Genomic DNA, 13,551 nt, shown 5'->3' with positions numbered 1-13,551 from the left:
TTTATATATTCTGGAAATTAGTGCTCTATCTGAAGTATGAGTGGCAAAGATTTTTCTCCCACTCTGTAGACTCCCGCTTCGCATTGCTGATAGTTTCCTTTGCTGAGAGAAAGCTATTTAGTTTGAATCTATCCCAGTTATTGATTCTTGCTTTTATTTCTTGTGCTATGGGAGTCCTGTTAAGGAAGTCTGATCCTAAGCCAACAAGTTGAAGATTTGGACCTACTTTTTCTTCTATAAGATGCAGGGTCTCTGGTCTGATTTCAAGGTCCTTGATCCATTGTGAGTTGATTTTTGTGCAGGGTGAGAGATAGGGGTTTAGTTTCATTCTGTTGCATATGGATTTCCAGTTTTCCCAGCACCATTTGTTGAAGAGGCTATCTTTTCTCCATTGCATATTTTTGGCACCTTTGTCTAGCATTAGAAAATTGTATTTATTTGGGTTTGTGTCCATGTCCTCTATTCTGTACCATTGATCTACCTGTCTATTTTGGTGCCAATACCATGCTGTTTTTTTTACTATTGCTTTGTAGTATAGTTGAAGTTCTAGTATTGCGATACCCCTGCTTCATTCTTCCTGCTAAGAATTGCTTTAGCTATTCTGGGTTTCTTATTCTTCCAGATGAATTTCATGATTGCTTGCTCTATTTCTGTAAGGTACATCATTGGGATTTTAATTGGAATTGCATTGAATCTGTATAGCACTTTTGGTAGTATGGCCATTCTGACAATATTAATTCTGCCTATCCAAGAACATGGGAGATCTTTCCATCTTCTAAGGTCTTCCTCCATTTCTTTCTTCAATGTTTTGTAGTTTTCATTGTAGAGATCTTTTACCTCTTTGGTTAGATTGATTCCCAAGTATTTTATTTTATTTTATTTTTTTTTTGAGGCTATTGCAAATGGAGTTGTTTTCCTTATTTCCCTTTCAGATGTTTCATTGCTTGCGTATAAAAATGCTTTAGATTTATGCGTGTTGATTTTATAGCCTGCTATTTTGCTGAATTCGTTGATGAGGTCTAGAAATTTTCTGGAGGAGATTTTTGGATCCTCTAAATATAGAATCATGTCATCAGCAAATAGTGACAGCTTAAGTTCCTCTTTTCCTATTTGTATCCCTTTAGTCTGCCTAATTGCTCTGGCTAGAGTTTCGAGGACAATGTTGAATAGAAGTGGTGAAAGAGGACATCCCTGTCTTGTTCCCATTTTGAAAGGGAATGGTTTCAGTTTTTCTCCATTTAGAATGATGTTGGCCATGGGCTTAGCATAAATAGCCTTTACAATGTTTAGGTATGTTCCTACTATCCCTATTTTTTGTAGTGTTTTGAGCATGAAGGGGTGTTGTATTTTGTCAAACGCTTTTTCTGCATCAATGGAAATAACCATATGATTCTTATCCTTAAGTCTATTGACATGATGGATTATGTTTATTGATTTATGGATGTTAAACCATCCTTGCATTCCAGGGATGAACCCCACTTGATCATGGTGCACGATTTTCTTAATATGTTTTTGGATACGGTTTGCCAACATTTTGTTAAGGATCTTTACATCTATGTTCATCAAGGATATTGGTCTAAAATTTTCTTTCCTTGATGTGTCTCTTCCTGGTTTGGGTATGAGGGTGATATTAGCTTCATAGAATGAGTTTGGTAGGGTACCCTCCTTTTCTATTTCCTGGAATACTTTGAGAAGTATTGGAATGAGTTCTTTGAAGGTCTTGTAGAACTCGGCTGAGAATCCATCTGGTCCTGGGCTTTTCTTGGATGGTAGGTTTTTAATGGCTTCTTCTATTTCATTGCTTGATATTGATATGTTTAAATTGTGTTTGTCCTCCTGGTTCGGTTTGTCTCTAGAAATTTGTCAATATCTTCGATAGTTTCTATTTTGTCAGAATACAGATTTTCAAAGTAGCTTCTCATTATGTTATGTATCTCAGTGGTGTCTGTTGTGTCCATACATTCTTACAAGAAAAAAAGAACTTCTCTAAGGCAGAGGGTGGCAGGGCTTGGCAGTTAGCAGTGTTCTCAGAGTAGAAGTGAAGGCCAAGGGAAGCTGGCAGGCACCAGGACAACTGCAACAGATTGCTTGATTCAGAAGTTTGTGTTCTGGGGGGAATTTCCTGCCCCTTGCTCTTGTGATTCTAGCTATACCCACGGAGTTGTTCCTCCATGCACATCTGGAATAGACAATGGGGACATTACCTCCTTGGGAGACTGCAGTTTTTTGTGGTCTACTTTCCTGTAAGTACACGTTTGGGCACCAAAGGACTATTTAAAGCCTTAAACAACCAAAGCTTTTGTAGTCTGGGTTTGTGAACTTGTTGGCAATACAATTTCTTCAAATACTTAATTCAAACATTTGTTTCTAGTCATTTCCAAGTGCCAGTATGCACACACAGCATTCTTTACTAGATGGACTGTTCAAGCCAGATATCTCTGCATCCTGAGCTCTATGCCTCTCTCCTTCAACAAAATGGCAGCCATCTTGAAGTCTTCTGAAGAAAAACAGGCCCAAGTGTGAAGAAAGTACCCTTAACCTCATCTTGGCTGGGCGTGGTGAAATATCTGTGTGAGTCAGCTTTCTGTCACTGTGACAAAAAATCCTGAGAAAATCAACTTAAAGGAGGAAAAGATTTATTTTGGCTGACAGTTTCACATGTTTCAGTTCCAGCTGGTTTCAAGGCAGAAGCATCATGGTGGAAGCATGTGGCAGATGAAGCTGCCCCCCTCATGACAACCAGGGAGGAGAGAGGGACAGGCAGAAGGAGAGGGACAAAGAGAACAAGAACAAGATATACCCTTCCAGAGCCCTCTGCTCTCAGTGACCTACTTCCTCCATCTAGACCCTACCTCCTACAGTCTCCACTACCTCCCAATAATTCTATCAAATTATGAATCAATCAATGGTGATGAGGTTAGAGGCCATGATCCAATCACCTTCCTGAAGGCCCCACCTCTGAACACTGACTGATGCATTGAGGACTAAGCTTTCCACACTCGAGCCTTTGGGGAACATTCCAGATCTAAACCACAACATTATTTAATGAGATGTCTCAATGGCCTTTTGTTGCTTAAAGTCCTTGTATGTTATCACTTACTCTTTGAGGTTCAAAGCCTAGGACTTCATATTTCCAGATTAATTCAATTCCTTTTCATTTCTGTTCTTCTGAACTAGCCAGTTCTTGCCTAAATAACTCTTCCTCATATTGACTTGCTAAACAAAGTCAGTAAGAGTCAATAGGCACTAATTTTGTGACTACCAATCTCTTCTTCTAGGATCGCAGGCTAAGTGAACACTTTGCTTACAAAATAATTAAGGACAACAATTTTATTAAATAATTTGCTCCTATATAACCCAGGTCATCATCTTTTCAGCCTCACAAGTAGATTTTCTTGCCTTTCTCTAAAGCACTATATATTTTAGAGTTTATTTTTAGCCGCAGGACCCCTGTACAAGGGACAAAATTTTGTATTAATCATGATAATACTAGCTGCTATACACCTAAGCCCCAAAATTTAAATAGCTGTCTACAATAAATGTTTTATTTCATTCATAAAATAGTGCTATGTGGAGACCAGGGCAATGGAGTACCCTCCTCCATGTGGTCACTCATGGATCCACTTCAATATGTGGTTTCCAAGTTGTCCTGAGGCTGCATTCATTCCAGCCAGTCACAAGGCTAGAAGGGCATGGATGAGCTCTGGTAGGTTTATGAGTCTAAGAAAATTTCTCCTCACATTTATCTAACCAGAACTCGGTCACGTGGCCCCACACAGATGAGAGGAGCTTGCCGGGTGGGTGTTTCCTGGGGAAGCAGTCACAGGGCTCTGCTATGGAAGGGAGAGAACCAATTATTTTAGCAGACAGTTAGCTGGTCTTCTGCAATTTACATGGAAATATATAAGTAATGTGAGCATGCAGCTTTCTCCTTCATCCCCCAAGCCCCTGCTCTAATTATTTGTTCGGCCCCACTGGGGAGGGTGATTTGTCAAGATGCTGTCCTTGGGCACCAGGTGAGAGACTTTCCTCACCTGATTCAGTTTAGGAAGGAGTCACAGGAGCAGGCTGGGTATCTTTAAAGAACTGCTTTCTTTCATCTCAATCTTGCAAAGCAGCTCAGTTTGGTAAAACTATTTCTTGGACCAAGGAATCACTAACTGCCAGTTCTTAGGAATTTTTTAAAGAAAGAAATTGAAAAGCCAAACCACTCTGTTCTTCGCTTCCCTGAGCGAGAGTAGGCAGCAAATGGGTGGAAGGAAGCAGGAATCGGGAGCAACCGCTGATGCAGTGGGCACTTCTTCCCAGTAATCTCTCTGCAGTTGAATAACACAGTACGTGGGAGGTGGGCAGTTTGCTGCAGCTGATGGCTGACAGGGAATAGGTCCTGCCTGATACAGAGACAGGGGCTGGAACAGCCACTCCAGGAGCCTGAGAAACCAGTTTTATTAAAGATGCTGTTTTTGTTAAAAGCCAAGCCCAATCAAATATGGATCTCTCCAGTGGCAGATTCAATACCAACCACACACTGTGTCACAAAGGCTCCAGGCGTGCTCTGCCTAACCCTGAAACAGGAAGTGCAATTTCATGTTCAGAGAATGTAGATGTGTGTGACTAAGGAGGATTACACTAACAGCTGACATTTATGCATACCCAGTGACCCTAACTGAATCCATGCACATAGATGGCATTCTAGTTTACACCAAAGGGAGGGGGTTGCTCACCATTTAAAATAATTCCTGCAAGTTTTTCCATTAAGAACTGATTCATGGGGTTGGAGGTGTAGCTCAGTGGTAAAGTGCATATTAGCATATTCAAAGTCCTGGGTTTGATCCCCAGTACCACAATAACAAAACAAGACAATATTCATGACAGTATTTAAAATATAACACAGCTTAGCTGGGCTTTGTGATGCACAGCTATAATCCCAGTGACTCAGGAGGCTAAGCCAGAAGTATCACATGTTCAAGGCCAGTCTGGGTAACTTAGTAAGATCCTGTCTCAAAATATAAAATAAAAATGACTGGGGATGAAGCTCCTTGGTAGAGCACCCCTGGGTTCAATTCCCAGTGCTGGCAGGAAAAAAATATATATACATGTGAGAAATATAATATGTACATATATATATATATACACACACACATATATATATATACAATATTATATATATGTAATATATATAATATAACTCACACTCATCTTGTTAAAAATATAGCAATTGTGTAAAGAGTCACACCTGTAACTGGAAGGGCCCAAGCAGCTCTAGGTTCCAGGGCTGAGGACAGACCAGCTGTCACAGCCACAAACAGGTGGTGTAAGATAATAGCTCCACAGAGTCCACTCACTTTCCAAACCCTCTAGCAGCCAAGTGTCCAGCCAGAGAGTGCCAGGGAGTAGCCCAGACCACCACGCTGCTCCCAGTCCACAGCAGCACCCACAGCCCATGGAGCCCCAGCCTCTCCTCCTGTTCCTTGGCCTCTGCTCAGGTAAGTGCTGAAGGTGGGGGGTTTCTTTGAGGTTGAAGAACTAGAGACCCTCAAACCAATGCCATGCTTTTTCAATAGGAACACAGAACCATAGGACCTCACCAGTCAGAGGTTACTTTTCAGTTTCTTCCTGATGTTGTTTGTTTGGGTTTTTAGTTTGTGTTATCCAGATAAAATAGGAGCTGCCTGGTCAAAGACATCCAGGTCTCTATCAGTGCCTGGTATCCCACTCGGCCACATGAACTGCCTCATAGAATCTGGAACACTGGTAGACCACAATAGCAACCTGGGGCTCCCTTCAAATTTGAACAAATTTGAACAATGGGGACCTAGTGTGGCAACTTATCATCACAAGTAATAGAGTTAACAAAGCCTTTAGTGGCTTTAGGAGAATTCTGATAATGAAGAGGATTGATTGACAGATACATGTGTTAGAAGCCTGCTAATAATTGTAACTAAACTCTCCATAGAGATGCACTGTTTTGTGATTCTTTTTAACTTCTGAAGTGAAAAACGTCCATATGAAGGCATTCCTGTCTATTCTTTAAAAAAAAAAAAAAAAAAAAAAGGATGTTACTATATGTAGGTGTGGATTTGAATTGAAGCTATAAAACTTTGCACAGCCCTTAACCTGACTCTGCTCTGGAATGTGTCACAACACAGCAGCTGAAACACTATCCTGAATCCCAAACTTCCGGTACAAGGAAATAGGAGATGTTTGCTGATTGCTTCATGTAAAAGTTGGTGATATCATCCCAACTGAGAAATAAGGTAACTTACATTCTGCAATTTCTCTAATATTGCTCTGATAAACTCAGGCCTCTGGATGAGAGGTAAAGAGCTATATTATTAATTTTTTCAATAGCAGAGTTGAGGGAAATAGTTTAAACTCAGCTAAATTATATCCTGTGGGATTTGGATTTGATCCAAACAAAGCTGGCCTGGTGTGTGTGAGTGCATGTGTGTATGTGTGTGCATGCTCAAATGACACACTCAATGAAAATTCCTGAGCGATATGCTTCTATAAGAATATTTAAGAGATCTCTAAGGATACCAAAGACCTCTAAAAATGTGTGTTTAGCTATTAAAAGAAGTTTGTGATATGTAGCTTGATCAAACTTAAAGTTTGCTAGTATTGATTCTCATGGGTGGTTCATGGAAATTTAGAGCTAGATAAGGCATTCCAACACTTTCAATTTTTTATTGTAAAAAATCCGAGGCTGAAAGATAAGAACTGACCTGCCCAAGGTCACTTAATTTATAAATTTTGGAATGTGATCGGTCGGAGACTTTGCTTGTTAGATGCATAGTCAGAAAATAGCCTGAAATTGCCAAGGTATCAACAGACACAGCATTAGAGATTAAAACTACCCAAGGTGGCTAGTAAGAGTTCAAAATTCCTTTTGCCCAACCCAGGAGGCTTTTCCCCACCTAGAGATACAAGTAGGACAATATGATAAAACTTGGAAATTATGGCTTAATCAGTCCTCCCTGGGCAAAATGCTGATTCATATCAGAACACTTTTTCCTCTGAGAGTTGAACATATAACCCTTGCTGTTCTAGTCACTTAGCACCTTTCATTTCAACCTCTTCCCTCTCTGGAATCCCAAGTACTTCACTGTCACTTTTCTCATGACATTTAATTTTTCCAGTTCATTCAGTTATTTATGTTAATGACACCTGCCAATCTTCATAAGGACAGAAAGACAGGATTTGTGCCAGATTCGCCTTTGCATATCTCAAAACTCCTCAAACAACGCTTTTACACATCCATGCCTAACAAATCTCCGATGAATGCATAATGTTACCACCATGAGAATCAAGACTACCAATACAATCTTGCCAAAAGGGGAGACTCCAACATGATTTGTCTGTTTATTTATACACTGACTTTTCATAAAAGTTTTTTTTTACTGTGATTCACTGAATCCATGAAGAACTGGTCTAACTCTTCAAACCATGTTGGAGTTGGAAAGGGATTCATAGAATTCTGCCTTCGAATGTTATAAATATTCATCCCTTTACCCTGCACCAATAAAACCAATCTAAGAAGTGGTATGCTCTTTCTGTCAAACTAGAATAAACAGTCATTTAAAATTAAGCAGCCAGGACAGTGCCAAAATGATAGCAAAGGTCATCCACTCCATCTTGGGATGGGTGGGGTCAGGGAGGGACCAGGCATGGTGGATGGGAGGACTGTCACCACCCAAGGGCACAGTGGAACAATTGCAAAAACTGCATCTTTGAACTACACACTCCCTTGAAGAGTTGCCAAATGCGGGTGGTTTGGGTGGGGGGGGTGCCATGTGGAAGCTCTGTGGAGTTAAGCCCCTTGGTATCCTTGGAAGTTTTGCTTTGATATCCCTGGGAATTTGGGGGAAACTAGAAATGAAGAGGTAGGCTAGGTCAAGGGTTCCCGACCTAGAGTCCTTGAAGGAAACAATGAAGATATTTAAACTACACTGAAAGCTTCAGTAATTTATATGGACATGATACATTTACCTATAGGGAGCCTGTGCTGTAATCTCACCTCTAACTAGAAGGGGAACCAGGAATGGATTGCTCAACTCTGAACCTTAGTTTTCTCATCTGTAAAGTAGGGGCAAAAGTTATCTGAAAAGATCATTATAAGGATTCAAGAAGATAATAGCGAACAGGGGCTTGAATAAGATTCTATGGGATCATTAAAACACATACTTGGCAGGGGGGTGAAAATGTATCAGTTTATTGCATTACAATTATTCCAAGCAGATCCAAAGCTCTGGGTAAGAAATCATGGTTGACAGCCCGAGCTCTGGGTTTGAATTCTTGAATCTACCACTTATGGAATTTGGATGAGTCTCTGTGCCTCAATTTCTTCATCTGTAAAGTGGGGACAAGAATAGCACCTAGTGTGAGAATTGAGCTAGTATGTATTAAGCATACATATACATATGCTTATATATATAAGACTAGGTGGCATCTAACAAGTTGTTAGTTATTATTTTCATTGACTAATAAAAAGAAAAAATAAAATTACTTTTTACTTAATAATTTTTTATAAACTCTTACAAATGTAGACCCAAATGAGAAAAATAGCATAGAAAAATAATAAGCAGGTGAGTAGCTCACTCTGTAGAGTGCTTGCCCAGCATGTGCACGGGCCCGGGTTCGAATCCCCAGCACCTCAGAAGAAAGCAAAAAGTGAAAAACAATAACCTACTAGGTGTGGTGGCACACACCTTAATCCCAGTGGCTCAGGAGACTGAGGCAGGAGGATCATGAGTTCAAAACCAGCCTCAGCAACTTAGCAAGGCCCTAAGCAACTCACTGAGACCTTGTCTCTAAATAAAATACAAAAAAGCCTAGAGATGTGACTCAATGGTTAAGTACCTCTGGGTTTCATCCCTGGAACCAAGAAATAAAAAATAACTTGTCTCAGAAGCTAAAAATTAATACCTCTGGGCAAAAAGGGAAAGCATGTCACTTATTCAACATCTAAAATTTTCTTGGCCTATGGAGATGTTCTGGTGGCCTCAGCAATAACCTGCGGAAAGAGGAGATCTGGTTACATGAACCCGGGTAAGCGGATCATGTGTCTCCTTCCTCTAATCGTGTGTCTACTACCCTGAGCAGACAGTCCTCAGTCCCCACGGGGCTTGAGTTACAAAGCTCTCTCATAAGACACTTGCTGGAATTTGGAACACATTTTCTCCCAGGAATAAAGGTGCATGTGGCTGTGAGGTTCACGCCGTAAGATCAAGAGTTGGTGCAGGAACATGCACAGAATGACAGGCTTCTACTCAGAGCTCTGCCCTCTGTCCGCACGACCTTGGACAAGTGGGCCCGACGAGGGGGCTTCTCTGAATGTCAGGTGAGACTGTCTTCCTGCCTCACCTGAGGCTGCTGAGGATCACAGAATATGCTGGACAAAAAAGGGCTGTATTTGGTGGCACTGCACTCTATCCTGAAGGAAAATGTAGGGAAGATTGCCTGGGGTCATTCGTGTTCCCAACAGGAGCCCTAAACCCCAGTCCACAAAGTAGAGGGATTTTACCTTTTAACAACTTAACTGGGACATGTATCCACCAGCAGCGATTGCTTAAAATTGTGGTGAAATACACATTGTATTAATTTATCATTTTAACATTTTAAGGTGTACAATTTGGCAGCACTACGCACATTTACATTGTTAATGATATCATTATTAACTAGTTCCGGAACTTTTTCATCATCCCAAAAGGAAAAGCTAGACCCATTAAGCAGTCACTCCTCAGACCCCAGTGTCCACAAAACACTGATCTTTCCATTTCTGTGGCTTTACGTATTCTGGACATTTCTACAAATGGACACTTACAACACATGCCCCTTTATATTTGGTTTCTTTCACTCAGCATAATGTGCTGTAGCATGGATCAGTACTTTATTCCCTTTTGTGGCTGAATAATATTCCATTGTTTGCATCTACTTCAATTTGTTCATCCATTTATCTACACACTCTCACTCCAGTACTGGGGATTGAATCCAGGGGTGCTACAGCACTGAACTACAGCCCCAGTTCTTTTTTTTTTTTTTTTTTAATTTCTATTTTGAGATAGGGTCTGCTAAACTGCCTAGGCTGGCCTTAAACTTGCAATCCTCTTGCCTCAGCCTCCTGGTAGCTGGTATTACAGGTGTGTGCCACCTCACCCAGCTCATTCATTTATCTATTGATAGACACTTGAGCTGTTTCCACCTTTTGGCTGTTGCATATAGTGCTACTCTTTTGGGTATGGTCTTGGGGTGGAACTGCGGGGTCATATGATAACTCAGATTTGCTGAGAACCTGCTACTTTATATTCCCACAGCAACATATGAGGTTTCCATTTCTCCACAGCCTTGCTGGCACTTGTTACTTTCTGTTTTGTTGACCATGTCCCTCCCAGGGTCTGCGATTAAGCATCCATTTTTGACTGTTCGTAGCATCGTAAGATCTGAGGCCAACTTGTCCAGGGTTTTATTACTCCATGACCAGACTCTGAAATACTGACATTGCCTTTCCTGTGGACCTTTCTTGTGTGTGCATGCTTTTGGCAAACTCGATTCAGCCAGGGACTCTATTAAGGAATGTCACCTGTCCAAAGCCCAAGTGCTGTGATAATCCACCATGCGACGCCCTGCTGCTGCCTAGGCAGGAACACACCAACAGCTGAGCTTGGAAAGAAGCTTAAGGCAACAAAAGCTCCGAAGCCCTTTGACAGAGGCCCCGTGTGCCTTTGTGGTCTGGTTTTGCCTTGATTTCCTGGCGTTAGTGAGTAAAGGGTGGGGTGGGGTCTGACAGGGTGTGTGTCATTTGCTTCCCAGCTGGTCTTGTCCTGGGCTCCGAACATGAGACCCGTCTGCTGGCGAAGCTATTTGAAGACTACAGCAAAGTGGTCCGGCCAGTGGAGGACCACCGCCAGGCAGTGGAGGTCACCGTGGGCCTGCAGCTGATACAGCTCATCAATGTGGTGAGACAGGCGCCGTGGGTATGGGGGCCATGGCACCCACCCCTCACACCTGGGGCACGCTCCCTTCCGGTCTCCTCTCCACCCCCTAAAGAGGGGACCTTTTCTTTTTTCAGGATGAAGTAAATCAGATTGTGACAACAAATGTTCGTCTGAAACAGGTAATTCAGCAAGATAATTGCACTTATGTTGCTTTTATTCACCTTGAAATTAAACCTGGGCCCAGAGGAAATCAATTTGGGTAACAGGGACATACACTAAAATATCGACAGTAAGTATGGTGGAATGATGGGAGTATAGACCCTGGTTTTGTTTTTTGTTTGTTTGTTTGTTTGTTTGTTTGTTTTTTACCCTGGGCTTTTTCTGTGTTAGTAGTTTGTTAGGGCTACCATAACAAAGTACCACAGACTGGGTGGCTTAAACAATAGAAAATTATCATCTTATCATTTTGGAGTTCAAGGTCAAAGTGCCAGCAGAGTTGGTTCCTTCTGAGGGCTGTGAGAGAAGGGTCCACTCCAGAACTTTTTTCCTTTTTTGGCTTGTAGTTGATCATCTTCAGGTTCACATGGCTTTCTCCCTGGATATGCATGAAAGAGACATATATGTCTTTAAATTTCCCTTTTTTTTTTTTTTTTTTTGCGGTACTGGGGATCGAACCCAGGCACTCTACCGACTGAGCTATCTCCCCAGCCCTCCCTTTTATTTTTATAAGGACAGCAGTTATATTGAAGTAATGCCTACCTTAACAGCCTCATTTTCACTTAATTTCTTCTCTAAAGACCCTTTTTCCAAATAAAGTCACATTCTGAAGTATTGGGAGCTAGGACTTCAACATATGAATTCCAGAGGAACACAGTTCAGCCCACAGCATGGTGTTATTCCAATTTACCACACAGAGCCAGGTACAGTGGTATCCGCCTATCACCGGGGGCTGAGATGGAGGATTCCAAGTTCAAGGACAGCAACTGAGCAAGACCCTGTCTCAAAATAAAAAAAATAAAAAGGACTGGGATGTATCTCAGTGGTAGAGGAGTGGCCCTGGGCTCAATCCCCAGTATCAAAACAACAACAACAACAATAAAAACGAAAAACAAAAAAGCAAATCTACATTGGGTGTATATTATTTTTATAATGTAAGAAAGTATAATGCTTTTTAGAAATGATTTTGCTTGCTTGCAGTAAATATTCACATTAGGGCCAATCTCCTTTCCTGAGGATGGACAGTCTGGCCCAGTGGATCTGTCACACTCAGTTATGTGACTTGGAATCTCTTTGCTTCCTTTTCTGTAAATCGGAGTCAATAATCACTCTACAGGACTGTTACAAGGACTGAGTCAAGTGCTGAGTACCTGCGCACACACAGTCACTGCTTTGTGTATGCTATTACTGTTGGCTAAAGTAAAAGATGAATTCTGAATCAGACTTTACTTACCAAAACACAATTTCTGAATTACCAAGCCCATAAAGGCTCTTTATCACTCAAACAATTTATAAAATGTTTTTGACTTTTTCATTGCCTTCATGTCTTCGTTTCCAGCAATGGGTGGATTACAACCTAAAATGGAATCCAGACGACTATGGCGGCGTGAAAAAAGTTCACATTCCCTCTGAAAAGATCTGGCGGCCGGACCTAGTTCTCTATAACAAGTAAGCCAAGTGGACAGGAGGGAGGGGGGTTCCTGGGGCAGCAGAACCCGTGTCCTCATAGAAGGCCTGCTTCTCACCACGGTTAACATTAAATAACCCTTAAAAACCAGAGCCACGTTGACAGGCCAGGCGGTGCCACATATGGTGTCTCATGTTACAAATAGAAACAATTATCAAAGCCAAATTGGATCAAGACTGTGGGCGGGGGGCATTTAATCCCTGAGAGCTCCTGAGGGGTATGTGGCAACCATCCAAGGTACCCAAACTTCTTATCCCTGAGTTCCTTGGAATCAACTGTCCTCCCTACCTAGTAGGTCTGTACTCCCAGGGTTGATATTCATCACGTCCTGAACGTCACCCCCACACCGATGGCCCGGAATGCCTGCATTGCCCATTCACTGGGTCCCATGACAGACGGCCTGTTGTGAAACTATAATGTGATTCAAGACACTCTGGTTTAATGACACATTCATTATCATACGCCCTTCATTTGTCAGGGAATGTTCATTTCAAAGAGCATCCTCCCCAGGCAGGAACATTTGTCGTTGGCCTAGAGGATTTGCAGTCTGACATCACTCCACGTGGGTCTGGGGAGCAAGCTGTGCATTCCAGCAGATGTATGGGGGGGCAAGGGCCAGTGGATAAAAATGATGCACTTTATGGCAGCCACTCAGCTTTGATTTCCTAGTACATATTGTCTAGTTATACCTGCATTCAACTTTGAACCAAATTACCCAATCAGCAATAAAACCTTTTTGGACAAATATGCTGATATAGCAGAATCTCTACGTTCAGTTTCTCTTTCAGGCAGAACTTGGGAGAAGAGTTGAAGACCTCTGGTCCTTCTGACTTGCTTACTCAGGAACACCCTGGTGGAGAGAGAACCCCAGTTTACCTGCTTATTGGGAGAGACTAAGACAATCCTGTGACCCTCTGCTCTTCAGGCGGTTCT

At 41.8% G+C, this 13,551-nt stretch overlaps 1 protein-coding gene across 1 annotated transcript in view; it reads left to right on the top strand.

Moving 5' to 3' along the window:
• CHRNA1 (cholinergic receptor nicotinic alpha 1 subunit) overlaps positions 1–13,551 on the top strand; it is a 31,146-nt gene that overhangs the window by 6,593 nt on the left and 11,002 nt on the right. The window contains exons 3-6 of the mRNA XM_079135031.1: positions 5,362–5,486; positions 10,810–10,955; positions 11,069–11,113; positions 12,490–12,599. Of these exons, the coding sequence (XP_078991157.1) occupies positions 5,362–5,486; positions 10,810–10,955; positions 11,069–11,113; positions 12,490–12,599 (426 nt within the window). The remainder of the gene's footprint in view (positions 1–5,361; positions 5,487–10,809; positions 10,956–11,068; positions 11,114–12,489; positions 12,600–13,551) is intronic.

The sequence above is a fragment of the Sciurus vulgaris genome (genome assembly GCF_902686455.1).
Source record: "Sciurus vulgaris genome assembly, chromosome: 3".
Classification (NCBI taxonomy): Eukaryota; Metazoa; Chordata; class Mammalia; order Rodentia; family Sciuridae; genus Sciurus; species Sciurus vulgaris.
This window is presented reverse-complemented; position numbering and strand designations above follow the sequence as displayed.